Source organism: Podarcis vaucheri, assembly GCF_965113315.1.
Source record: "Podarcis vaucheri genome assembly, chromosome: 2".
In the NCBI taxonomy this organism is placed as follows: Eukaryota; Metazoa; Chordata; class Lepidosauria; order Squamata; family Lacertidae; genus Podarcis; species Podarcis vaucheri.
The window spans coordinates 28,453,471-28,480,564 of NC_138760.1; the positions used below are offsets into that span (position 1 = coordinate 28,453,471).

Sequence of the window (27,094 nt, forward strand, 5' to 3'; positions counted from 1 at the left end):
GGGGAGGGCGGGATATAAATAAATTATTATTATTATTATTGTTGTTGTTGTTGTTGTTGTTGTTGTTGTTGTTGACTTTCTTCACCCCTTGCATTTATTTTATTTTTATATATATATTTTCTCCTCTCTTGTTTATTTCTAAACCAAAAAGCCCCAAGTGTTGTGTAAAGAGAGTTCTACTTTTCTGATGGTTCTTCATCTCTTCAGTATCCTTTTTGCGGCAAGGTGGCTCAAACTTTTCATAGCATTTTGAGTGCAGGTGCACCGTAGCGTAACAGGAAACAAAAGGCGTAGCAGGAAAGAAAAGCCTTCCTGCACCAAAGGGAAAGGATGATAATTGAAATGAAATGAGTCTCTGAATTAATCAGAGTCTGAAAATTGGGTGGGTGGGTGGTTGTGGTTGGGGGGCAGGGAGAAGCCAATGGTTCTGTGATTTTGTTGTATTATTTCAATAAAGTTATTTAGCTGTGTTTCTCAAGAAAATAGAGCTTCAGCGTTTTGTTGGGGTTTTTTGTTGGTTTTTAAGGAAACCAGCACAGCTATTTTATTTATGACATTTCTATTCTTCCCCTCACCCAAGTCCTGTGGGCAGTTCACTGACTTTTTTTTTTAAAAAACAACATTTTAAAGAACAATACCTAATACTTAAGGTGCCCAGAAACACCCAGGAAGCGGTATCTATGTAGTAGTGTGAATGATACAATGGGGAGCAACAAAATGGACCTGGATAATTTTATTAATCAAAGTAGCTTAGTAAATCGCAAATCCTCATGGGAAGAGAAAGTTAGAATGCTGGGATATAAGAAGAGCCTAAAAGTCTTTAGACGTCTTCTAAATTGCTTTGAGACCTGGACACTCAAAAATTTCTTAGGTGAGCTTTGGGATTATCTGTGGGCTCTTCCAGATCTCTCTATTGGGCATTCATCATGATTTCACAAAGTTTGTGAAATTGATCATGCATTATTATTTGTTTGCAAGGAGGTTATGTAACGTTGTGTTACTGTCCCACAGTTTCTAGTGCTTTTTCTGGATACTTTCCTTACTACGAAAAGACTGGTCCTGCCCCACTCTACCACCAGCAGGTTGGTTGCACATGAGTGCCAAATCTACTTTAATTGTCAGACCTGAATTTGCCAGTAGATAATTGAATCCTGCCCGCAAAGCAGCAAAAGTCTAGAAGTGTTTGTTCCTCCTCGTTTACTGTTGTGTTTTGAAGTGGACAGGATCTTAATTTTGGGAACACTGTATCTTTCTATCTTTAGTTCCTGAATAATAAATTTACCTTAAAAGAGATTCAGCAGTCTGTGGAGTCTGGTTCCTGCTTACAGGAGGGTGATAATTAAGTTTTACTGAGAAGCACAAGGGTTTGCTTATTTTTTTCTGCAACAATTAGGATCAGGATGTTAATTATTCCTACCAGATCACATCTGAGATAGGAGCTTATATCAGGGTCACAGATAATTCATAATATTTTATATTAACCTTACGGCAGCCGCAGTGATGCCATCATCCATAGAAATAAACCATGCAAGAAGTACAGATTAGCATCCAACATTACAGGATATGTTCCACAATTAATTACAGTATGATAATGTGAGATAAGTCAAGAACAATATAGGGTATATAAAACACTAATAGATGGGCTTTTAAAAGTTCATTGTTGACAAAAAGAATAAAACAAAGCCCTTGTATCCACTAAGTATGGCCAAGCATTACACAATGATCTATAAGTACTAGGGAAAGGGAAAGGACCCCTGGACGTTAAGTCAAAGGCGACTATGGGGTTGCGGGGCTCATCTCACTTTCAGGCCAAGGGAGTCGACATTTGTCCACAGACAGTTTTCTGGGTCATGTGGCCAGCATGACTAAACCACTTCTGGCGCAATGGAACACTTTGACAGAAGCCAGAGCACACAGAAACACTGTTTACCTTCCCACCATAGCGGTACCTATTTATCTACTCGCACTGGCATGCTTTCGAACTGCTAGGTTGGCAGGAGCTGGGACAGAGCAACGGGAACTTACCCCATCATGGGGATTCGAACTGCCGACCTTCCCATCACCACCTGCGTCCCTCTGTAAGCACTAACCCATAATTCACCAGTTGAACAATCAGCTGGAACAGTAAAGGAGGACTGATATAATTGCCTTACTGTGCATGTTAAATGCTGGCTTCTGCTTATTTTTTCACTATTCCTTTAATTCTGTAGAATTAAGCACCTCTGATTGACTTCCGTTAATTATCACTTTGGGCAAATAGCCCAGTCCTTATCTCTCAATAGTGTCTTGTACCGTGGTACCACTGGTTACGTACTTAATTCCTTCTGGAGGTCTGTTCTTAACCTGAAACTGTTCTTAACCTGAAACACCACTTTAGCTAATGAGGCCTCCCACTGCTGCCGTGCCACCGCCGTGCGATTTCTGTTCTCATCCTGAAGCAAAGTTCTTAACCCGAGGTACTATTTCTGGGTTAGCGGAGTCTGTAACCTGAAGCGTATGTAACCTGAGGTACCACTGTATATCACCTTCAGATGCAAGCATAGGTCACCCTCATTCTGATGTAATCCTTTATGATTTTGCGTTTGTCGAAAGAGTAGCATGAACAAAGTGAGATCTCTTCCAGTTCCTTGGGTGTGCTATGTAAACAGAACCAATGAAGGCTGAACCAATGTTGGTGGCATTGATCCTTCCTATATCCATGCCATCAAGATCAAATCAGCAGATTTTGCCACCGATTTTGCACTGTTACTTTGTAGAAACGAAGGTGTGTGTGATACTGGCGCAGGCAAATTTTAAGGTTTAGCTGTAGCCTTATGTAACTGAATCAGTTGCAAGTTTTATTTTGCAAGCTGTAAAATATTCAGTGACTTCTGAAGCGGCAGCGATTGCTTTGATTTTGTCCTAAGCTTGATAAATGTTTAATTAGATTTTAAAAAAAATGTGTACCTAGCGCACTCTGTTGTCTTCTTTAAATGTTCCTCCCCTCATTGTATGGAATCAGATATTTTGATTTTTGAAATATGAAATTCTGGGCTGTGAATATACTTAAGACTCCGTTACCTGGAAACAAGACCCACTGAGTTCATTTTGGTTTACTTCTGAGTAGGCACACAGAGATTTCAAAGTAGCCTTGTAAAACTCTTACCTGCCTGGGGGGTTGTCGATGTGATTGACAAAGTTCTGCATCTGAATTGTCACAAGAAGCAAAAGTCAAGCCACACATACAAACCTATGCTTGAACTGGATCTAACTAGTTTTTTTTTTTAATCGAAACATTGTTACATGGTTTTGAGCACCGGGATAAATGTTTGTGACCTGAAGTGATATAGCTGATTTTACTGTTACTATTTCAGAACTACTTGTACCCAAGTTAGATCAAGGTACAGGCTACTGGGTGTTGGGTTAATGAAAAAGCTTTTTAACTAATTGCAGGGATTCTCTTTAATTGGGTATCAAGAACCGGATAGATCCAGTTAATCTCTTACATAAGTCAGTGAAGCTGATCCAGGAAACCGTTCTCTTGGGCCTTTTGCTGTCTTGAGCAGTTAATAATAATTAATATTATTAAATATTAATTTTCAGCTTGCCTGATCCGGTTTTGTTCTTAAGACTCCCAAGTAAAAACTGGGTTAATTGCCCCCGTGTGCTTTATAATTAAATAAGTTGATGACTACCTCATGATAGATAGCAAGCCTAATCCTCAGGAGAACGGACAGTTCTGGGACGGAGACAGCAAGAAGGTAAAGCCAGCTATCATGAGTGCCCCACGCTGGAATTATTTACTAAATCTTCAAAATTTATGGATTTGCCTGCCTCCTTTTTCCTTGTGTGTTGTTCCTTCAAGGAACCGAGAGGGCTCAGGGCTGGACGGAACTGAAACAAATCCTGTCAGGGTTTCTCTCCACCTAGGAGAAGCTTTGTCCTTACTGCACTGTAAATAAATGGGCCAAACCCTCATGACTGTTCTTCCACAAATATTCCAAACAAAGCTGCTGTTCGCTTGCTCTCATGTTCTGCTTGAGGGTTTCGAACAGGCATCTGGTTGGCCATTGTGAGAGAAAAAAACGCTGCAGTAGATGGACCACTGGCCTGATTCAGCAAGCTCTTCTTAAGTTCTTACACTCTGAAGAAAATTTAAACTGAATTGATATGTCTAAAACTGCTCGCTGGTTCTTGAATGTCGCGGGAACCTCAGGGTGCTAGCCCTGCTCAGAATAGATCCATTTAAATTAAATAGTCTTTAGTTGATCCTGGTCTTTAATTTCAGTGGGTTTATTTTGAGTTGGACTAGTGTTAGATACAGCCCTCGGGATATTTGGCAGTCACCGGGCTGCTAATCTTGCCCATGTTTGTGCATGAACTTGACGATTATAGTAACTGGTTTTCCGATCCATGTTAGCTTATTCCCTTGAGTAGATTCTGAGCCCAGCCCAGTGAAAAGAGAAGACACAAGTCTCCTGATGTCTAAATGCTGAAGGCCTGCCCGTAGCTACTCTATAGTTCAGTTTCTCTTCTTGCGGTGAGCCAATATGATCAGGGTCTTCATTGTGCAGGGCTCTGTAATTGTTGTCCCAGCAAAGTCTCCTCCCAACCTGTTGGCCTTCCAGATGTTTTTGGACTACAGCTCCCATTGGCCTTGACCACCGGTCTTGCTTGGGCTGATGGGAGGTGGAGTCCAATAACATCAGGAGCACAACTGCTTGGGGAAAGTGACCTTGGCTTTCTCAGAGACATTGTTCCGTGAGTACATTTAAAGTGCTATGATGCCACTTCAAACTCTCATGGCTTCCCCCAAGGAATTCTGGGAGCTGTAGTTTGTTAAAAGGTGCTGAGAGCTATTAGGAGGCCTCACAGAGCTCTAAATTCCCAGAATTCCCTTTGAAGAGGGATTGATTATAAAACAATTCCAGGCTATAATGGTCCAGCAATGCAGGAAGGGACCAGTTTCTTCAGATCCTAACAACAGCTGAGCCCATTGAATTATATACCACACAAGGCAGCTGCTTAGTCTGTTTGTATAGGAGAGCCAACCTTGGTTTTTGCGATCATTATTTTGTTTGAAGTATTGCAAAGGATCCCCTTCTCCCTCTCTCTCCATTGTAATTAGGCAGGAAAGAAGCATTCTGTTGTAGCAATAGAATGAGTTAGAGTTAGTGTGTGGTAACCACAACAGTTTCCCTAGTTTGAAAATGTGTCCGTATCGCCCCAAAGGTTGGGAACTGATGCAGTAAAACAGTTCAGCTTTCCTTTCCCCTTCCTTTTTCTTTCTTTTCTTTTTCTTAAATTTGTTTATTTGGTTTTCAGATCAAAGTTTTGCAATCACATATCCAATATGCAACATAAAAACAAGATTCTAAAGAATCTCCTGGACTTCTCTCTTCCCCTTTGTGGGTCCTATTGTGAATCATTTCCTCCTGCGTCTTTTATGATAATCCAAATCTTTTACATCTCCATTATGTCCACAGTTCACCATTAAACTACAAGTGTTATTCCAGTCCTACTAACAGTTTTAACCGTTAACAATGGTTTTTATGGTAAATTAAAAATTTTCCCCATTCCTTATTAAAATTCTGGTCTTCCTGATTTCTGATTCTTCCGGGCATTTTTGCCAATTTGGCATAATCCATCAACTTAAACTGCCATTCTTCTCTTGTAAGGACTTTATCTTCTTTCCATCTCTGGGCCAATAACATCCGCGCAGCCGTGCTCACATACATAAATAGTCTTTCCCCTTCATTTTTCAGGTCATTGTGATTGAAGAGAGGAACTTGCAGTTTGTTTATTTATTGTTCTTTTTAAAGTGGGGTCCCTTTGAATGAAAAATGAATTATTTTTTAAGGAAAGGGTGATAGGCTGTTTATGAACGTTGACTTTTCAGGGGTAATATTAGTGTTTCTTTTTAAGTTACACATTGGGAGAATATGGCAACAAAGCGAAGTCTGTGGATCTCACATGGCTGGCAGCTTGTCTCCCTTGTTCATGAAATCAGGGAAATTAGGTAGTGCTAGGAACAACTAAGTTTTGAATTCGTGTATAGGAAATGGAAGGAAATTCAGGCTACAGGGTGTAAACGACTCTGCTTGGAAATGGCCAATTTTTTAATTTTTTTAATTGTAATATGTGCCGTGACTTGTAAATATTCATGGCGTGTATTTGTCATACATGCGGTGGAAGACTTGATACGATGCAAGATGGAAATGATGGTAAAGATATATTTCATGCAGGGCACCGCGAGTCCGTTTGGGAACGGTGAGTTTGTTTGTTCCCAACATCCAAGAGTTTATACACGCACAAATACGCAAATGCACACGCACTAGCCGTAATCTTGTTCCTCTTCACCATTTGTCATCCCGCCCTTTTCCCTTCGGAGGGCCCTGAGGAAGAGCAGGCCTTGTTAGAGGAGACAAATATAGCTGTAAACAAGAAAACAGGACATGTTCTCTGGCAATTTAAAAATAACCTAGCCTAGGTTATAATTGCCCAGGCTTCCCCCAAATTCTGCGTGGGAATGTTGAAGCCACCTGGAATTTGCAAAGTGATTTCCTTTTATGTAGTTAAAGCTGCAATCCTGTACACACTTGCCTGGAAGTGCACGGCGTGGAACGCCGTGGATCCAGCATCCGTGCATACCCAGAATCGGCTCCAGTGTGTCCCCCCAGCTCACCAAAGCGGGTTTTTGAGGGGGGGGGTTGCAGAAAAAAGTTTCAAATATCAACATATCAGATTGAATAATCAATACAAATTAAGATGACATAAAGAGAGTAAAAACGACTTCCCTCCACCCGTATATGACTTTTCCCTTTAAATGTTACTTTTCTCGTTGTGTTCTTATACAGTGGTACCTCGTTTTGAGTCCGAAATACATAGATAATTATGAAATGATTGTGAGGTTTAATAGGTTAACTGTTTATATTTGGACAACTTTTCTGCTGTTCTTTATTGGAAGGAGAAAAATAATCATTTCCTTAATAACAATTTAAACAATTTTTTAAACTAAAGCAATAACATTATAGCATATGTATCCATGTTTGTTAACTGATGTGGTTAAACTTAAAAAAACCAAAAACACCTTAGACTGAGTTTTAGCACACATGAAAAACTTAAAACAAATCCTTATTTCCTGATGAATAGCCTTTGGACTATAATGTAACTTAAATAGAAAACTATCTTTAGAAAGAATTTTCCTCCAAAAACATTTATTTTAAAAATCTTATTTAAATAAAAAAAAATCTGATTTTTAATTATTATTTTTTTAAAAATAAATTTGATTTTTATCCACCCTGTTTCCAGACAAGATTGACTCCATACATCTTACTTAGGAGGGGGGGGGGGAGCCACACCACATGACATAAGTTTGAACTCATCTATTGTTTACACCTACAAAATAATTACACCCCAAAAAACCCCCCACACACTTCAATTATTTGGAAGAGCCAACTTAACACATTGGAAAAAGAGAGAGTTTTGCACCTGCAAAGATGCATGTATGGGTTTAAAAATATCGACTATACTTTAAATGGTATGAACAGGTTTGTTGAGAAGTGATGTGCGAAGAAGTTCATTAGCAATGCAGCGTTGGGGTCAAGGCCGTTTTGAGAAGGAAATTGCAACGGAAGGCGGATAGCGCCCAAGCTCTGCTTCATCCTGTTGCAACAAAGCAGTTGGCGGTGTCAAGAGAAGCCGTTGTCTGCATATCACTTCAGGGAAATAAAAAGCTAATGCAATTAGGAACTAGGTTGTGGGAGAGGAAATGACTGCTGTCAGCTTTTTTGAAGCCGGTCACTCAGGGCGGAGCCTTGTGCTGTGCACATAGGCCTCAAATCTCCAAAGAGGCACTTAGCAACAGGGGAGAAAAAAGTAAACAGAAGAAACCTAGCATGTGTCAACAGAAAATTTGATTATCTGCTCATAACAGGAAAGAGCAACGCCACTGCCAAAGCTTGGGGTTCTTCCCCCTCTCCCAATTTTCTGCAGATGCTAGAATCGAAGTGCAGTGGTTGGGCTGGTCAGAGCCACCTTTTGAGTAAATTCACTGGCTGCTTTGCATCCCATATCTTAGTCTGCAAATGCAGAAGCCAACCATACATTTGTTGTACTCTTCAGAAATTCGTACTGAAATGGTGGATGAGGCTGCTGTTTAAAGAAACTGGAGGTTTTGAGAATGGACAATTAGGTGAGAGATTGGGGTGGGAGTTTGGTCACATTGATGTGGTGCTTGGGAATCGCTGAGCTCAATTTTTTTTTGCTCATTTGACTGGCTTAGATTATACCTCCCTCTCTCCGCCATCTCCATTACCCAGATACAGGCCATTTTAAACCATTAAGACTTCCTCGCAGGGGTGTCGCCTGCACTAATAAGAGCATGGTTCTGAAAGGACTGCTACACTGACAGCCTTTTGGTTCCAGCAGGAAGAAGGGCTAATGATCATTTTATATTTTTCTATCCTAAATTGATGCATTGCAAAAATGGTTTGCAGCACAGAATGTGCAGGCCAGTTGTTTTCCTGGTTCACATCCAGGGTACACCTGCCTTGTGGACTGCACTAATACGCCACAGAACCATTCTTAAGGTATGAAAGCGAAAGACAGCTTTGCTGCTACAGATAGCTCCAAAGGTCAGTACTTGAGGCAGGTACAGCGATTCTTCCAGAGATTACGTTGTCATTAAGTACCTTTTCTTAGGGGCTGAGAGGTGGTGTACTTAGATTTTTGCTCCTTTGGACGCATCTACTGCTCACGGAGTCTTGATTTGGACTCTTTGAACCCATTCCACCTTATCCTTATCACATAATTTCAACTGACTTGCATCTTTATTGATGTTTCAACTTGCTCTGATTAGCTGCCCTGGGCATGTTTATGAGGCTGTTGAACTAAAGGGATCCAACATCTGTGATTTATAAAACGTGCCTTAAAGAATGGTTCCTGGACCAGAGGGAAAGGGAGAAGCCAAGGATATGTAACCCTCTTCAGACGTTCCGTGCGTGTGTTAATTAAACATCCATGATCTGGTCTTTGTTCTCATCACCCTCTGTTAAGTTGGAGGGCAACTTTCTGAAATGGGGAGCCTTCTGAGCTCCTGGAAATCTATGAAGGCTGTGGAGCTAGAACCTTATCAGGGTTCTAGAACTTACGTCAAGATTCTAAAATGTGCAGGGAGCCACATGAGTTTGGAGGCTCCCTACTTCTGACGGTCACCCTCCAACTTGCCGAGGGCGATAAGTGTGACGTATTTTTTAGCATGCTTGCAGAACACCTGGAGAGGGCTTGTGTGTCATTCAACTCAACTTATTGTTTGCTTGTTTAACCTGTGATACACCTCTCACCTTTCTACACAGAAGTATACTCAAGGTAGCTACAGAAAGAAGTTGCTACCTCCCATGAGTAGGGCTGAGCGCTATCTGGTTTTCAACATTGTGATATATCACCAGCTAAACATCACGATATACCGATATATCACAATGTCTGAAATTCACGGCCTAGGACCTTCGTACCTACAGGACCGCCTCTCCCGGTATGCCCCACGGAGGACCTTAAGGTCCATAAATAGCAACACCCTAGTGGTCCCGGGCCCTAAGGAAGCTAGATTAGCCTCAACCAGAGCCAGGGCCTTCTCAACACTGGCTCCGGCCTGGTGGAACGCTCTGTCTCATGAGACCAGGGCCCTGCAGGATCTGATTTCTTTCCTCAGGGCCTGTAAAAGAGTTGTTCCGCCTGGCCTTTGACTTGGAATCAATTTGATTCCCTCCCCCTCTTTCTTTTTTCCATTCTCCTCCTGTGATGGGAGACTTCCCTGGCTTTTTTCTGGCCCATGTAGGACCAGTCTGGATAGTTAGCCTTTGTGAAGACTTGACGTTTTCATCCCCAAAAAAGTTTTTGATTTGAATTTGCATTGAAATGAGGCTGCATTTTAATGTTTTTATGTTGTATTTTAATCTTGTGTTTTTTTTAAGTTGTATTTCAATCAATTTGTTTTTATATCGGTTGTTAGCCGCCCTGAGCCTGGTCTTGGCTGGAGAGGGCGGGGTATAAATAAAATTTATTATTTATTATTATTTATTAAATAAGCTATGTAGAGTCATTGGCTGGCTTCACTTTTGTTCCCACATTGTGATTTTTGCATAGCACACACACATCATGATTTGCAATATATTGCCAGGTCAGAAGCTATGAAACCGATATTGTATCATGATATGAACTTCAAACCGGTTTTGAACGATATGTTGATATATCGCCTAGCCCTAGGCATGAGCCTTGGTTGCATCTGTGAAACACAGGGGAACCTCTTTTGCCTGTAGTATCTATGGCAGTTCAGTGCAGTTTGGTTTCTTTGCAGCATGAGGGTTGGACCTGGGTTGGTCTGCAAAGAATCACGTTCACCCAGAAAAGTAAGCATTTAAACCAAAGTCGCACAAAGTCAAGTCTTAATACGACATGACCTGTCCTCTTATGGAATTGCTATTCTTCTGCTCCAGGTTTACCTCTTGCACAATGATGCTTCCAGGCTAATTTCCTGGTTGCGGGGTGTGTCTTCTCTTCATCTCCCCCACTCCCAGGTCCATCAGTTTATTTCCGGTGGTGGAAGACAGCAGACTCCAGTTCCTGATGTAATTTCTCCTCCTTTCACCATAATCTCCTTCCTCCTGTACTTCTTGCTAGGAATAACTACTATCCTTTTTTCCCTTGCTAAGGATATATGCTATGCTTGATAAAGGGGCACTCGGCAACTGTTTCTGTGGGTGAAAACAGACATTGTTATTCTCAACCATGGAGCCATCTGCAACTGTCATTCCCAAACTGAGTACACTTGCCAGGGTGTGGGTGGGGGGGGGGGAGAGAGAGAGAATCACCAGAGTGTCTTGCAGAATTACCTAATAGAACAAAGGATCCCAAGAGGCTCTGGGAGTGCCTCCTTTCATTTAACCTCTGTTGCTAAGCAGTTCTTCTGTTCCTTGGCACTGGGAGTGATTGACGGCATCGTACGTGATGCCAAAATGACCTGTCCTTAAAGGAGGTCACCCATTGCATCTCTGCCTGAGTCCCTGCTCTGAGTGTGCCTACTTCAAGAGCTTTAATTTCATTGTACACAGGTATTATTATTATTATTGTTGTTGTTATTATTAGAGAGTGAATTGTGCGCCCTGTTTTAATTTAAAGGGGAGGGGGTGGATAGTGTGCTTCAGTGGCCAGGCTTTTTGGCAACACCAACCTATGCCAGTTTAAGGGAGCCCTGGTCTCTGGAAGAGCCGCTTCCCAGGGATTTTGCAGGCACTGGAGGTTCAATCCACCCAATGCTTCTTTCACTGCATCCTGCCACTGAGAGTATAAGTTCTCCAACCCAGTGCCTGTGTCCACATGGTGCCAGGCCTGTAATTCTTCTTCTTTTAATGAAAAGGATGCCTGCCTGATTTGCCTGAGAGCACCATGTGTTGATGTCAGACCTGTCCTTGGAGCATCTTCCTGTTAAATCTGATTTAGAAAAAAAGAAAAAAAAATCTCCATATGGGAAATAGGAAGGAAGGAATACTTTTCGTTTCCAGATTTGCAGCTGTATACTGAATGTGCATCCAAGAATTTGCACTATGTAGGTTGCAGTCGTCTTCATTATACAGTAGTACCTTGGTTTAAGAACAGCTTAGTTTATGAACAACGTGGAAGTAGGTGTTTTGGTTTGTGAACTTTGCCTTGGAAGCAGAACATGTACTGCTTCCTGTTGAGTGTGTTCCCTTTGTAAATTGAGTCCCCCGCTGCTATGGGAAAGCACGCCTTGGTTTAAGAATACTTCGGTTTAAGAAAGGATTTCCGGAACGGATTAAGTTTGTAAACCAAGGTATCACTGTACTGACACCATCTGAATCGCTGTTTGTGTTGTTACTGAAGCCACGTTGTTGCATGAATCTCTGGTGTTTTGTGATTCCTGAATCAAGGGATACATTGCCCACTCCACCCCTTCTATTGCCCGACAACAGTGCAGGCGTGGCCTAAATTGGTGATTTTCAAACTCGTGGGTTTGGGTTCCTCAGAAGTATGCCTCAGTGAGAATATCAGTAGTGGCTGACAAGTTTTCCTGACCAGCACTTCCCTTGCAATGCACAGTTACAGAAAAGGATTGGTTACATTCTGAACAGCACTCTTGGTTTACTTGGGGACAATGGTGAGGCTTAACAGGCCCAGCTAATGTTCTGCGTGAACTGACAGTGGTTCTTAGAACGTGGCTTAGCTTCCTCTGCAACAAGCAGTCTGGGGACATCTGTGGTGGACATGATGAGGTCCCCTGTTCGGTTTGAAAAACACAGACTTAAATAAGCAGAACCACTGCCATTTTGGAGAAAGAATCTCTTACAATTTCAGGCCAGCTGAGTGGAAAGATGTTATATTATCATGGCTGTAGTAATAGACTGTTGGGCAGCCATGCGGCCTCCATTCTGACCAAGCCATGCCTTCCTCCATTTAATTAACCAGTGTGCATTTCTGTGTTTTCTCTCTAGCCGGAGTGGACACCCATTCTTCCTATATATTGCCTTGGCTCATATGCATGTGCCTTTGACGTTGGCTCAGCCAACATGGGACCTGCCTGGACAAGATCCATACGGAGCAAACCTGAGGGAGATGGATGCCCTGGTGGGACGAATAAAAGACGAAGTTGACAGCACCGCGAAGGAAAACACACTCCTCTGGTTCACAGGTGAAGCGATACAACCCCAGTCACTGTACCAAAGGTTGCTTAGGCGGCTGGTTTTATGGGGTTTGTTGTAAGGCTTTCTTTGGCTTCAGCTGCGCTAACACAAAGCAGCCTGAATAACTTAATAAATACGAACGTACAACACAGTGCCTTGTTCCAGCAGAATGTTAAATGGCTTAGTTGTGGCGTGTTGGCCTTGGATTCAAATCCTCCCTCAGCCGTTAAGCTCAAAGGGGACCTTGAGCTAGTTATTATCCCTGAGCCTTATTTACCTCACACAGTAGTCTTACAGAAAAACAGGGGGAGGGGAAAGAATCTGACAAAATAATAATCATTAAAAAAGAAGAAAAGCAACATTTGGATAGGGCAGATTTCAGTGAGGGTGCCACGGCAGTTCTCTGAACCCGGGAAAAGAACTTCACGGTCTTGTAAAAAGAGGGGCGAACTTTTAAATACAGTAGTACCTCAGGTTAAGTACTTAATTCGTTCCGGAGGTCCGTACTTAACCTGAAACTGTTCTTAACCCGAAGCACCACTTTAGCTAATGGGGCCTCCTGCTGCTGCTGCGTTGCCGCCGCACAATTTCTGTTCTCAACCTGAAGCAAAGTTCTTAACCTGAAGCACTATTTCTGGGTTAGCGGAGTCTGTAACCTGAAGCGTATGTAACCCAAGGTACCACTGTATTCGCCCCCTCCACCCTGCTACAAGTTCTACTGCACAGAGCTTCTGCCCAAATTGAAATCGGAGTGGATGAAGATTTGCTGTCTTCCCTGACTGGCAAAGGCTTGGCATTACCCTGAGTAAAGACTTTGTCAGCCAGGGATTTTGAAGGGTATTTTTGGCAGCTGCAGACGATATTGTTTCTGTTGCCAAAGTCCCCCACAAGCTTCTTTAAAATTGGCCCAGAGCAACATAAAGGAGCTACGTCATACACCTCTGTGTTGCATAGGCCTGGTTTCAAGAGGTGTGGGGGCAAAACTGGAGGCTGATGGGAAAATCTGTTCTTTGGGGAGGACCCTTTGTCCCCTTCCCCATCCACCCGCCGATGGCTGCCATTCATTTCTGTAGGGGAAGAAAAAGGATCCTTCAGTTGGTTTAAAAATAAATAACTACCTGACATCTTCAAATCTCTCCCCACCCCCCGCTAAGAACCTGGGTAATTTCCAAGTTGATCTGAGGGGAGCTTTGAAAAACTCGAATAAACAGTGCTCTCTTGTATGGTCTTTAGAAACTGTGTAATACGCCATCAGGGGCTGCCAATGTTTGGGGGCCCATAAGCCTAATTGTAAACCAGATTGAACCCTATAATCTGTTGCCTGTAATGGAATGCTTCTTTCAAGCCTAATTTCATCGGTGGGGTAAGGAGGGGACCTTTCAGGCAATAGGGAAGGCCCACTTTTCCTGCGTTGCAGGGCTTTGGACTAACTGACCCTTGGAAACCCTTCCAGCTCATATCAGGCTTGCCCAACCTGGTACCCTCTAGATGTTTTGACCCACAACTCCCGTCAGCCCCAGCTAGCCTCAGGTTGCAGAGAAGGGACTGTCAGTTTGATTAATTGGTCGGAATATCCTGCCTCTGCACATTACATTCTGTTCTTGAAAATATTTCTTCATGTGCTGTGTCCCGTTGTTGTGTGAGGCTACCCATGGTCTCCCATCCAAGGACCTGGCCAGGTCTGCAGCTGCTTAGCTTCAATAACGCTAGAGGAACACGTAGCTCAGCACACACCCTACTGCACCCTGCACATGACAGTCTTTTGAGGGAGCTCCTTCTTGCCCCCAAGCTGGACTGAACCCAAATCTAGTTGTGTGATCCATAATAGGACATGTGCCTTAAGTTGATCTATAGATTCACGCAGCTGAGGGCTTAGTGCACTGAAATCCACTCTTCTCTGAGTCAGCTGAAAGCCTTTCACCCACGTCCCTGTTTTCTCGAACTTGTGCAATAGCAGAGTTAACTCAACAGACCCTCCAAGTGTCGATATTTTCCAGGGACGTCCCTGATTTAGAGAAGCCATCCCAGTTTCTGATTTGATCCCAGAATGTCCCGCTTTTCCTTAGGATATTCCTATTTTCATTGGAGAGATGTTGGAAGGTAAGGTTGGATATTTCCATTTTAACTGAAGAAATGTTGAAAGGTATGGAGTTATCTGCCCCTCCCCCCCCCAGCCATCTGAAGGCAATATTGTATAGGGAAGTTTTTTTAAAAAAGATGTGTAATGTTTTATTATGTTTTTATACATGTTGGAAACTGCCCAGAGTGGCTGGGGCAACCCAGTAAGATATGTGTGGGATATAAATAGTAAAATTATCATTATGGAATGGGACGTCCCTATTTTCATCGAAGAAACGTTGGAGGGTATGACTCGATATGCTTAGCCTTCGAGCTAAGACTCATTGCTTCATTCTGGACTCCTTCTGTTTCACATTCCCAGACTGTGAAACTTGGGAAAACGTCCGTTATTGTTGGGTTATCTTCATTTGACTGTGCCATTTCAGTCAAAAGGACAAACCTTGTCATCCACGTCTAAAAATCAAAGCACAAATCCCCACTTAATTGAAACGGAATTTCCAGTCCCTAAATCCATTTTTAATGAGATCACATTTGGCTCATTAAGATCCAAGCCTGACTCGTTTCCTTTCCTTATGTTTGCAACCCATAGACTGGAAGGCTGGTTTTCTTCCTCAATATATATATATATATATATATGGTACTTTTATGTCTTGAGTTTCTTTTGGTGCCTGGAGAGAGTAGTGACTCAGGTCGGATCCACAGCATACATTTAAATCACTCTTAACTACAGTGGTACCTCAGGTTACATATGCTTCAGGTTACATACGCTTCAGGTTACAGACTCCGCTAACCCAGAAATAGTACCTCAGGTTAAGAGCTTTGCTTCAGGGTGGGAACAGAAATTGTGCTCCGGTGGCGCAGCGGCAGCAGAAGGCCCCGTTAGCTAAAGTGGTGCTTCAGGTTAAGAACAGTTTCAGGTTAAGTACGGACCTCCGGAATGAATTAAGTACTTAACCCGAGGTACCACTGTACTTTAGCAATCATGGGCCCCCCACAAAAAACCCCCCAGAATGCTGGGAACTGTAGTATGCTAAAGGTGATGGGAATTGTAGCTCTGTGGGTCGTAAAGTATAGTTCCCAGCATTGTTTTGGGGAAGCTATGACTTCCAAAATGGTATAAATGTGCTTTACGTGTATGGTTGGGGTGCGATAGATGCCTTGGAGTGGCCTCACTGATGCTCAGACCTGGCTCTTTTGAAAAGCTCGACATGACTGAAGGAGCTTGGTCCCTGTCCTTCAACCAGGCATCTGGTTCCTTGACCATCCATCACAGGACGTGACCACTACCTTCTACTCAGTTTCTCTCAGGGACAGCTAGGAACTAGGTGGAGTCATTGATCTCAAAAAAATGTAGACTCGTACAAGCAGGCCAGCTTCTGTTTTGACTTAAATGTTTATTTTGGGCTTCTTGGAAATATGTAAAAGCATGGAGTGGGGGGGGGGGAGCACTGGCTCACAATGGTACCCACCTGAGAGGTGCCAGAAATGCGCTCTGTCTGAAAAAAAAGGACAGGGTACCAGCCCATTTAGAAGCAAACAAAGAAGCCATTTGCCTGCAAATAAAGCCTCCCTTGAACTCTGGTGTTTTCTGAATGTTCTTGTGACTCTTGCTTTTATTATTATTTTTTAGTTCGTTGTAAGCCATTATATAGGGACGTGGGTGGCGCTGTGGGTTAAACCACAGAGCCTAGGACTTGCTGATCAGAAGGTCGGAGGTTCGAATCCCCGCGATGGGGTGAGCTCCCGTTGTTCGGTCCCTGCTCCTGCCAACCTAGCAGTTTGAAAGCACGTCAAAGTGCAAGTAGATAAATAGGGACCGCTCCCGCGGGAAGGTAAATGGCGTTTCTGTGCGCTGCTCTGGTTCGCCAGCAGCAGCTTAGTCATGCTGGCCACATGACCCAGAAGCTGTCTGCGGAGAAACGCCAGCTCCCTCGGCCTATAGAGCGAGATGAGTGCCACAACCCCAGAGTCGGTCACGACTGGACCTAATGGTCAGGGGTCCCTTTACCTTTACCTTTAAGCCATTATATTGGTAACAATATTAAAAGGAAGCTTTTGGTACTGCCCATAATCATTCGTTGGAAGTAGCTTTATTAACGTATTAAGGTTCATTTAAAGGGGTTTGATGGGGAACAGAAGCATGCTCTATTAACTTTCTTGCTAGTTCTCCTTGTTTTGAATTGAAAGGACTTTCCCGTTCTGTTTTCAACAAGGAGTTTTCTTTCCCTCCTAGGAGATAACGGGCCTTGGGCTGAGAAATGTGACTATGCGGGCAGTGTCGGTCCCTACACGGGGAGATGGCAAACAAGAAAAGGTAACTGCTGGCACTCATTCGTTTCTAGGGCTTGTTTGGCTCTTTCGCAGCACGTGTGCAGAAATCAGGATCTTGTTTTCTATAAGCTCCCTTATCAAAATTCAGGCAAAAAGCTGGAAGGGAAGTTAGGATGTATCCTCTGTTTCAGTCCAATAGCACTGACCTCTTCCTCCTTCACTGGTTGTAGCACCCTTGCCATGGAAGACTTAGATCAGGGAGGCCCAACATTTTGGGGTTGGGGCATTTTGCGGTTGGAAAAATAAAGTACCCATTTCACAGAATACAAACTGGTGCATGCCCTCCGACATTTATCTGATGAAAATACAGACGTCCTACCTGGCAACCTAGCAGTTCGAAAGCTCGCCAAAGTGCAAGTAGATAAATAGGTACTGCTCTGATGGGAAAGTAAACGCCGTTTCCGTGTGCTGCTCTCGTTCGCCAGAAGCGGCTTAGTCATGCTGGCCACATGACCCGGAAGCTGTACGCCAGTTCCCTCAGCCAATAAAGAGAGATGAGCACCGCAACCCCCGAGTCGGTCATGACTGGACCTAATCGTCAGGGGCCCCATTACCTTTACCTTACTCAACAGTAGTAGTAGTAGTAGTAGTAGTGATGATGTTGATGATGATGGTGATGGTGATATTATCATCTGGCTGGGTTGCCCCAGCCACTCTGGGAGGCTTCCGACATATATGAAAACATAATAAAACATTATACATTTATAAACTTCCCATTACAGGACTGCCTTCAGATGTCTTCTAAAGGGGGTATAGTTATTTATCTCCTTGACCAGGGGTCAGCAAAGTTTTTCAGCCATGGGCCGGTCCCTCAAACCTTGTGGGGGGCTGGACTATATTTTGAAAAAAATAATAATGAATGAATTCCTATGCCCCACAAATAATCCAGAGATGCATTTTAAATAAAAGGACACATTCTCCTCATGTAAAAACACTCTGATTCCTGGACCATCCGCAGGCCGGATTTAGAAGGTGATTGGGCCAGATCTGGCCCCTGGGCCTTAGTTTGCCTACCCATGTCCTTGGCTCTAGGGTCGCATAACTCCATACCCTCCAACATTTCCCCGATGAAAATAGAGATGTCCTAAGGAAAAGCGGGACATTGTGGGATCAAATCAGAAACTGGGATGGCATCTGTAAATTCAGGACTGTTTCTGGAAAATAGGGACACTTGGAGGGTCTGCTGGTGATGCTCAAATAGCAAAATGTACACACCCAAAGCCAAACAAAACGAAGAGCTCCTCCACCCTAAACAACCAACTGGAACATCAGAAAGTGTCTTATACTTATATGTGTGTTTTAGCTGTCTTGGACTTTCAGATTTGCTCATACAACATTGAACACAGTTTTTCAAGTGCTTGCCAGTGGATTCATAGAAGAGGAAATTTTCTTGTATTCTCACTGTCGCTGTGGTTACTGGGGATAGTTCCCACTTGAGAGGGAGTCCTTGGACTCGATAATAATTTCAGTGTTCCCAGTTTTAACTTTGATGTACTAGCCAAAGTTCAAATTTTGATGGGCAATGCCCTCTTAGTGGGGATTATCTTAAAAATAGCGCCACATGTTTACAGAGAGATAAATACCCAAAGATGTTTATTATCGGTCTGTAAATCACTAGGAGAGATACTGACAGACTGTCTCTCATTTCTCGCAAAGCGCTGGAGTTATGATCTGGATTACAGTGGTACCTCGGGTTACAAACGCTTCAGGTTACATAGGCTTCATCTTACAGACTCCACTAACCCAGAAATAGTACCTCGGGTTAAGAACTTTGCTTCAGGATGAGAACAGAAATCATGCTCCGGTGGCACAGAAGCAGTGGGAGGCCCCATTAGCTAAAGTGGTGCTTCAGATTAAGAACAGTTTCAGGTTAAGAACGGACCTCCGGAACGAATTAAGTATTTAACCTGAGGTACCGTTGTATTTTGAAGTGGCCTGATTTTTCTCATGTGCTCAAAGTTTGTTAATGCATTATGGAGCTTGGTTTCCTTCCTTCTTTCCTTACCCCTTTGATGCCATGTAGTGGGCAAATATTGGGACCTCCTTGTTATATGTAAGAAATGCTGATGAAAAGCGATCTCCTGCCATCATTTTGATTTCATCAGGAGAATAGGATCCAAGTCTTGCTTTGCCTGAAATGACAGCGATGCAGTGCCATGGCCTTTTCTGCCAGGGAGGAGATTTCGATGAGTCAGTGCTGAATGAGGCACATACAAGATACCTCTGTACTGTGTCACCCATATTGGAAACATCTGGGAATCAGTGTAGGCATCTTGTTCCTATTCTGGAAATTATGAGACCAGTTGGAAGAGGAGAGCACACACAAATTGGATTCCTACAAATTGGAATTCAGTGTCGTGCTGAGCAGATCACTCCGTCAGCATAAGCATTTCTGCTTGTCTACTGGAGTGATGGGACGTGGGTGGCGCTGTGGGTTAAACCACAGAGCCTAGGGCTTGCCAATCAGAAGGTCGGCAGTTCGAATCCCCGCGATGGGGTGAGCTCCCGTTGCTCGGTCCCACCTCCTGCCAACCTAGCAGTTCGAAAGCACGTCAAAGTGCAAGTAGATAAATAGGTACCACTCTGGCGGGAAGCTAAACGGCATTTCCGTGCGCTTCTCTGGTTCGCCAGAAGCGGCTTAGTCATGCTGGCCACATGACCCGGAAGCTGTACACTGGCTCCCTCAGCCAGTAAAGCGAGATGAGCGCCGCAACCCCAGAGTCATCCACGACTGGACCTAATGGTCAGAGGTCCCTTTACCTTTACTGGAGTGATGTCCCCTCTCCTTTCCCCATATACTGTTCTGGTGTTTCTCCTGCCCTTCCCAAAACGATTAGAGAGGGATGCAGAGTGCACAGGCATGGGGGGTGAGAGGAGGATGAAAGCCTTGCTGTCCTAGCAGGTCTTATTGTGCTGGTTCTTGCAAGTGCAACAACTTGGTTGAATCTGGCCCTTCTTTATTTGTTTAAAAGCTTTTTTATGTGTTGCTTAATAGGCCAAAAATCTCTCTTAATAAGTTGCTAATCTCTAATTAGTAACAGTAGTGATTTCCCTCCGACAGCAGCTTTGGGAAACGGGGGTTTTTACTGGGATCGTTACAACTGTGCTGTAAGCTCATCAAAAATGCCCCGAAACAAACTAGCAGCTGCAGTGCTGACCGAGTCCGAGTGGTGGAATTTATGCTCTCTGACAGAATACAGAGACTCCAAGGTGTTCACTTTGGCATAACTCTGCCTGTTAGTTCCATTTATCGGTATTTGGTTTCACTGAAACGTTAGTTTTTTTCTAAGAGGTGCCAAGTTCCCCAAGAGGCTCCCTTTGTTTTTCATGCCTTTGAAAACATCTCTCTCATTGTAAAGATAACTCTGATCAGATCTGCATCTGTGTGTCTCTCTTGCATTGGTGGGATTATTTATGTTGAGGTAGGCAAGAGGCCACAATGTGAAGTATTTGTTTCCTGCTTCTAGTACTCTCTCTCTCTCTCTCTCTCTCTCTCTCTCTCTCTCTCTCTCTCTGTGTGTGCGTGTGTGTGTGTGTGTGTGTGTGTGTGTGTGTTTGTGTAAAGTCATATTTCCCCAGTTGCTCTTTGAGAGCAGAAGCAGCAGCTATTTCCACATATGTTTCCTGTCCGTTTCCAAATATAGAAAGGAATGGTCTGACATTTATAATAAAAAGCTGCCGCAGAACTTACAGTCCCAGGGCTTTGCTGTCTTCATTTAAAATCCCTTCCCCGCTTCTAAAACTTCCTCTCTGGCCATACGACTTAACTTCTCATTTATTTCTGGAAATTAGTTAACCAGTTCGCATCTCTAAGAGCCATATTTCAACCCACCATCTCACTATATCACAAGGGTAAAGAACCTGTGGTCCTCTGCATGTTATTGGATCCCAGTTCCCATCAGCCCCACCCCATGCTGTACAGTGGCCAAGGAATGATGGGAGTTGTAGTCCGGCAACATTAGTTATTCCTTGTTTACACAGTATAAAACAAATCACATCTTCAAATTAGGCATGTGCTGCCACAAGATGTGACGGCCAAGAGCTCAGAGGTCTTTGAAGTAGATTAAATTTACAGCGGATTATGCTTTTAATGGTTGTTAGTCATAATGGCTCCAGATTCAAAGGAAGCATACTACTTTTTTTATTTTTTTTATAAAAAATTTTATTGGTTTTACAAAGTTTTTTAAAACAAACAAACACATAAAAAGACATACAAACACGTATAGTTTCATAGCATTTTTTCCATAAACCTCTCTTCTCGGACTCCCCCATACCTCCCCTTTCTGCATCCCAATGTCCATAATTTTTTAACAACTTCTAAATATTTCTTTCCAACCTCTGTCGTCTTAATCTTTTCTTTAATCTAATCTTATATCACTGTAACCCTTTCTTTCTGAAAACCTCGACATTCTAGCATTCATCAAGTTTATAGTAGTCCTTAAGATAAATTTTAAATTTCTTCCATTCTTCTTCTGCCGTCTCTTTTCCCTGATCGCGGATTCTGCCAGTCATTTTGGCCAGTGTCATATAGTCCATCACTTTCATCTGCCATTCTTCCAGGGTGGGTAGATCTTGTGTCTTCCAATACTTTGCGATAAGTATTCTTGCTGCTGTTGTTGTGTACATAAAGAAAGTTCTATCTTTCTTTGGCACCAATTGGCCGACAATGCCCAAGAGAAAGGCCTCTGGTTTCTTAAGAAAAGTACATTTAAGTACCTTTTTCATTTCGTTATATATCATTTCCCAGAAAGCCTTAATCTTCGGACATGTCCACCAAAGATGGTAAAAAGTACCTTCAGTTTCTTTACATTTCCAACATTTGTTATCAGACAAGTGGTAAATTTTTGCTAGCTTGACTGGGGTCATGTACCACCTGTAAATCATTTTCATAATATTTTCCTTTAAGGCATTACATGCCGTGAATTTAATACCGGTGTTCCATAACCTTTCCCAGTCAGCAAACATAATATTATGACCAATATCCTGTGCCCACTTAATCATAGCTGATTTAACTGTTTCATCTTGTGTATTCCATTTCAGCAGCAAATTGTACATTCTTGACAAATTCTTAGTATTGGGTTCTAACAGTTCAGTCTCTAATTTTGATTTTTCCACCTGGAAGCCAATTTTCCTGTCTTGTTTGTAGACCTCCATTATTTGGTAATAATGGAGCCAATCTCGTACTTTAGGTTTCAATTTCTCATGACTCTGTAATTTCAATTTGTCTCCGTCCTGTTCCAAAATCTCCCAATACTTTGGCCATCCGGCCTCCATATTGAGTTTCTTCAGTGCCTTAGCCTCCAAGGGTGACAACCATCTAGGGGTTTTGTTTTCCAACAGATCTTTATATCTTATCCAGACATTAAACAACGCTTTTCTGACAATGTGATTTTTAAAGGCCCTATGCACTTTGATTTTGTCATACCATAGATATGCATGCCAACCAAACATATTATTAAAACCTTCTAAGTCCAAGATATCTGTATTCTCGAGGAGCATCCACTCTTTCAACCAGCAAAAAGCTGCTGCTTCATAGTACAGTTTTAAGCCCGGCAGGGCAAATCCCCCTCTTTCTTTTGCATCTGTAAGTACTTTAAATTTTATTCTGGGCTTTTTGCCCTGCCAGACAAATTTCGCAATATCTTTCTGCCACCTCTTGAAACAGTCCATCTTGTCAAGGATCTGCAAGGTTTGAAACAAAAATAACATTCTAGGCAATACATTCATCTTGATAACTGCAATTCGGCCTAACATTGACAATTTCAGATTTGACCATATTTCTAGATCTTTTTTAATTTCTAACCAGCATTTTTCATAGTTGTCCTTATACAAATTCAAATTTTTAGATGTCAAATAAACCCCTAGGTATTTCACCTTCTTAACCACCGTCAAACCTGTCTCCTCTTGGAATTTCTCCTTCTCCATATCTGTTAAATTTTTTCCTAAAACTTTAGTTTTTTGTTTATTCAGTTTAAATCCAGCTACCTGACCAAATTGTTGAATTATTTCTAACACCTTTTTCGTGCTAGTGTTTGGCTCTTGCAAGGTCAATACTAGATCATCTGCAAATGCCCTTAACTTGTAATGTTTAGCTCCGACCTGTACACCTTTAACCTGCTGGTCATTTCTAATCATATTCAGCAACACCTCCAGAACCGAAATGAAAAGCAATGGGGAAATTGGGCACCCCTGTCGTGTCCCTTTTTCTATCTTGAGTTCCTCAGTTATTACGTTATTTACAATCAGCTTAGCTTTTTGTTCAGAATATATTGCACCCATACCATTCTCAAATCCTTGCCCTACCCCCATCCCATGAAGATTCTTTTTCAAAAAACTCCAAGAAATATTGTCAAAGGCTTTCTCCGCATCCACAAAAATCAGCACTGCTTTAGTATTTATATTCACCTCTAACTTTTCCAAAATATCTATTATATTCCTTACATTGTCTGATAGGTGCCTTTTTGGGAGAAAGCCTGCTTGATCCTTATGAATCTTCTCCATCAACACTTTTTTAAGGAAGCATACTACTGAAAGCCTGTTGGAAGTCTGGAACCAACAACGAGATGTCTGTAGTCTTCCTGTCCTGCTTCCCAGAACCATGGGAAGGACTATAGCTGAGTGGTAGAACACTTGGTTAGCATGCTCAAGGTTCAATCCCTAACACCTCCAGGTAAAATTGGGAAAAGCTGAAATTCTGGAGAGTGGAGGAAAGGTGTTTTGGGCTGCAAATCCCATTAGCCCCAGCCAGTGTGGCAAATGGCCAGGGATGGTGGGAGTTATAATCACCTGCCTTTCCTTTGGAAGCAGAGGAGAAAATATCTGAGGACAGCCATGGTGATTAGCTAAGGACGAAGATGGTCAGCTTAGTACTCTGGTGCCGAAGTGGTGAACCAGCCACTTTGACTTGATCTTGAAAGACTTGGGAGACAGTGTTTTCAACACCAGCAGTATAAATATAATCCCAACGCCTGGTCTTCTGCACCTGTGTCACCACCTGCATTTTGAACTAACCACAGACTTCAAAGGAAGCAGCATGTACTGCATGTGGCAGTGGTCTAATCTGAAGGCTACCAGAATATAAGAGACATAGCCAGGCAATCTCTACCCATAAGTGGCCACAGCAGGTGCAGTAAGCTCTGCTCCAAACCACTAGGGCTCCTTCCCTAGCCTGTGAACCTCATCCTTCAGAAGTAGTGCAGCCCTGTTTGGAATTGGTTGAAAACCACCCCTCTAAAACGGCAAATTTGCCAACAGCAGGACTGAACTTGAGCTTTGGGGGTGAATCGTACAATGTTTGCATGAGCTATAGACAAGCCCTAAAGTCCTCCAGAAAGCATCTCAATATGTTCCCTGGCAAAAAGTTATGCGTGCAATAAATCAAGTGACATCCCATGCCCTGGTAATTTTCCATTTTGGGCCTTTCCAGGGGGTGTTTTGGCTTTGTCCATCCCCACCCCCTCTTCCTTACAAGGAAACATTCTGTTTTCTCTCCTCCGTCAGATTTTCCCCAGAAGCCTTGGCCTTTGTAATTTAATGCAACAGGATGCTTGCATAACATTTGATTATTGAAACAAATGCCACAGGCCTGTGTTATTTTGCGTGGATGGGCACTTCAGCACAGAGTTGGTCCAGAAAAAGCCCCTTATTAGGGCCGGTGCAATTTGTACCCTTTGTGTTTACAGACACTGTGCTTTGGGGAAGGGAGGTGAATGCGCTTGTCAACAAGCACTCGTCGTTTTTGATTTTGGAAGGGGAGGGGGAGGAAGTCACTTGAATTGAGTTTGTTTCATTTAGCCTATTTGTAAAGCAGAGCCTTTCCATTAAAAAAACAACAACAATTAGCCAATGCAGCCACAACAGAAAGCAGCAAAGATCTCTTTTTTCTTTCTTCAGCTTGAATGTGAGGAGTGTTGCTGGGGTTTTAGGCAGCGATATCCAAACCTAGGCTAGTAAGGTGTAGTTTTCCAGCTTGTACATAGAGGCTGGGTGTTGCCAGAGTTTCCCAAATTCGAGTCTCCTGCTGTTTCTGGACTACAATTCCCATGATCCCTCACCACTGGTCCTGCTAGCCAGGGATGATGGGAGTTGTAGTCCATCAACTGCCGGAGACCCAAGTTTGGAAAACACTGTGTTAGACAGTGGGTCCAGAGGAAAAATTGAGTTGAAAGTGTTCTAATCCTATTTGACCTCCTCTCTCCCTTCCCCAGAGCTTATCAGTTTTGTGAGGTGGAGATCAGGGCCTCAACCATGATTGCATTTGGGGCAGCTCTACCTACTTCCGCCATTCATTCCCCCCCCCCCACGTAATTTTTATTAAGATTTCTTGGTTTACAGAAGTATGTGCAATGTCTCTTTTTTCAAGTTACATTTTCTACACATCAGTTTCATTTGTTGAGACATTAGTGTTGCATCAGAAAGAAAAGGGGGAAAGAGGTGGAGGGGGCCAGGGTGAGTGGGGGTGGAGTGGGGTAGCCATGTTTCTGTTTTACTTCGTGTATGTGTGGGGTTTTGTGTCAGCGTCGCTTGTGCAGGTTCTCTTTTACTATTTGCTTGTGTTCCTTTGGTGGTGAGAGAGGTTGGGGTTGGCCTAGGACAGTCTTCCTCAACCTCAGCCCACCAGATGTTTGTGGCCTACAATTCCCATGACCCCTAGCTGGCAGGACCAGTGGTCAGGGGTGATGGGAACTGTAGTCTCAAAACATCTGGAGGGCCAGGGTTGAGGAAGCCTGGCCTAGGGTGTAGTTGTTTGTTTGTGGTTGGCTGTGGTGAACTTCGTTTTCATGTGTGAGTGGGGTGGGTGGGTGTTTTTGAATCAGGTTAGCCATATTGATTCATATGCTGTTGGTGGATACAGTGGTGCCTCGCAAGACGAAAAGAATCCGTTCTGTGATTCTCTTCGTCTAGTGGTTTTTTCATCTTGCGAAGCAAGCCCATTGACGGATTAGCGCTATTAGCGGCTTTTAGCGGCTTATCTGCTGATTGGATCAGCTGATAAGCGGCTTAGCGGCTTAGAAAAAAGGGGGGGAAACCCAGCAGGAACTCACAAGACATTGTCGTCTTGCGAAGCAAACCCATAGGAGATTCGTTTTGCGAAGCACCTCCAAAACGGAAAACTCTTTCGTCTAGTGAGTTTTCTGTCTTGCGAGGCATTTGTCTTGCGGGGCACCACTGTACTTGTCATTCTCCTGTTGGGCTGTGTATGTGATAAAGGGGAGCCATAACGGGGTGGAGGCGTCATCTTCCATTTGTCCCCCTGTCAGTTTCAGTTTATTGGTTCGTTTTTCTAATATTACTGGTTCCCATACTATACTCCCACCATTCATGCATTGAGTGGCACATCTGTAGAGTGGAGCCTATCATGTGACAATCAGGGTTCCACATCGGGGTAGGGAGAGCTTTCATTGGTCAAGCAGCCTATATAACCCAAACAAAGTCAGAGGTCTGCGATGCAGAAGATGCAGTTAATTCAGAATGCTGCAGCACGGTTGCTGACACGAGTGAGTGATTGTCTGCATGTAATACCTCTGCTTCAAGAATGGCACCGGTTGCCCGCTTGTTACTAGGCCAAATTCAAGGTGTCATAGTTGGTACCGGAAGCCCTTTTGTGCCCATTCCACTATTCTGATCTGCGGAACTGGCACCGTTACAGGGACCACATAATTCCCCTTCCACAATTAAGCATCATAATCATCATAATAAATTTAATTAGACTCCGCCCATCTGGCTGGGTTTCCCCAGCCACTCTGGGCGGCTCCCAACAGAATATTTAAAATACAGTAAAAGATCAAACATTAAAAACTTCCCTAAACACGGCTGCTTTCAGATGCTGCTTACAATCGTAAGAAATCAGTCTTTTAGTGTGGCAGCACCTTCCTGTTGACATGAGTCAGACACCTTCCCTGTACTGTTTTCAGGGCCTGCTTAGAACATTTTTGTGCAAATGTGTAGGTGCTAATGTGTCCTAAAATATTTTTATGTTAATTGTTTTTCAATATTTAAAACTGTCCAGG

At 43.1% G+C, this 27,094-nt stretch overlaps 1 protein-coding gene across 9 annotated transcripts in view; it reads left to right on the forward strand.

Moving 5' to 3' along the window:
• ARSG (arylsulfatase G) overlaps positions 1-27,094 on the forward strand; it is a 118,757-nt gene that overhangs the window by 48,672 nt on the left and 42,991 nt on the right. For 8 of the 9 annotated variants that reach the window (XR_014216737.1, XR_014216738.1, XR_014216739.1 and 5 more), the window contains 2 exons: positions 12,486-12,682; positions 16,987-17,067. Coding sequence is in view for 2 of the 9 variants with exons in the window: in XM_082212567.1 (XP_082068693.1) it covers positions 12,486-12,682; positions 16,987-17,067 (278 nt within the window). In the remaining 7 variants the exon portion in view is untranslated. The remainder of the gene's footprint in view (positions 1-12,485; positions 12,683-16,986; positions 17,068-27,094) is intronic. The other variant, XR_014216736.1, reaches the window with a different exon arrangement.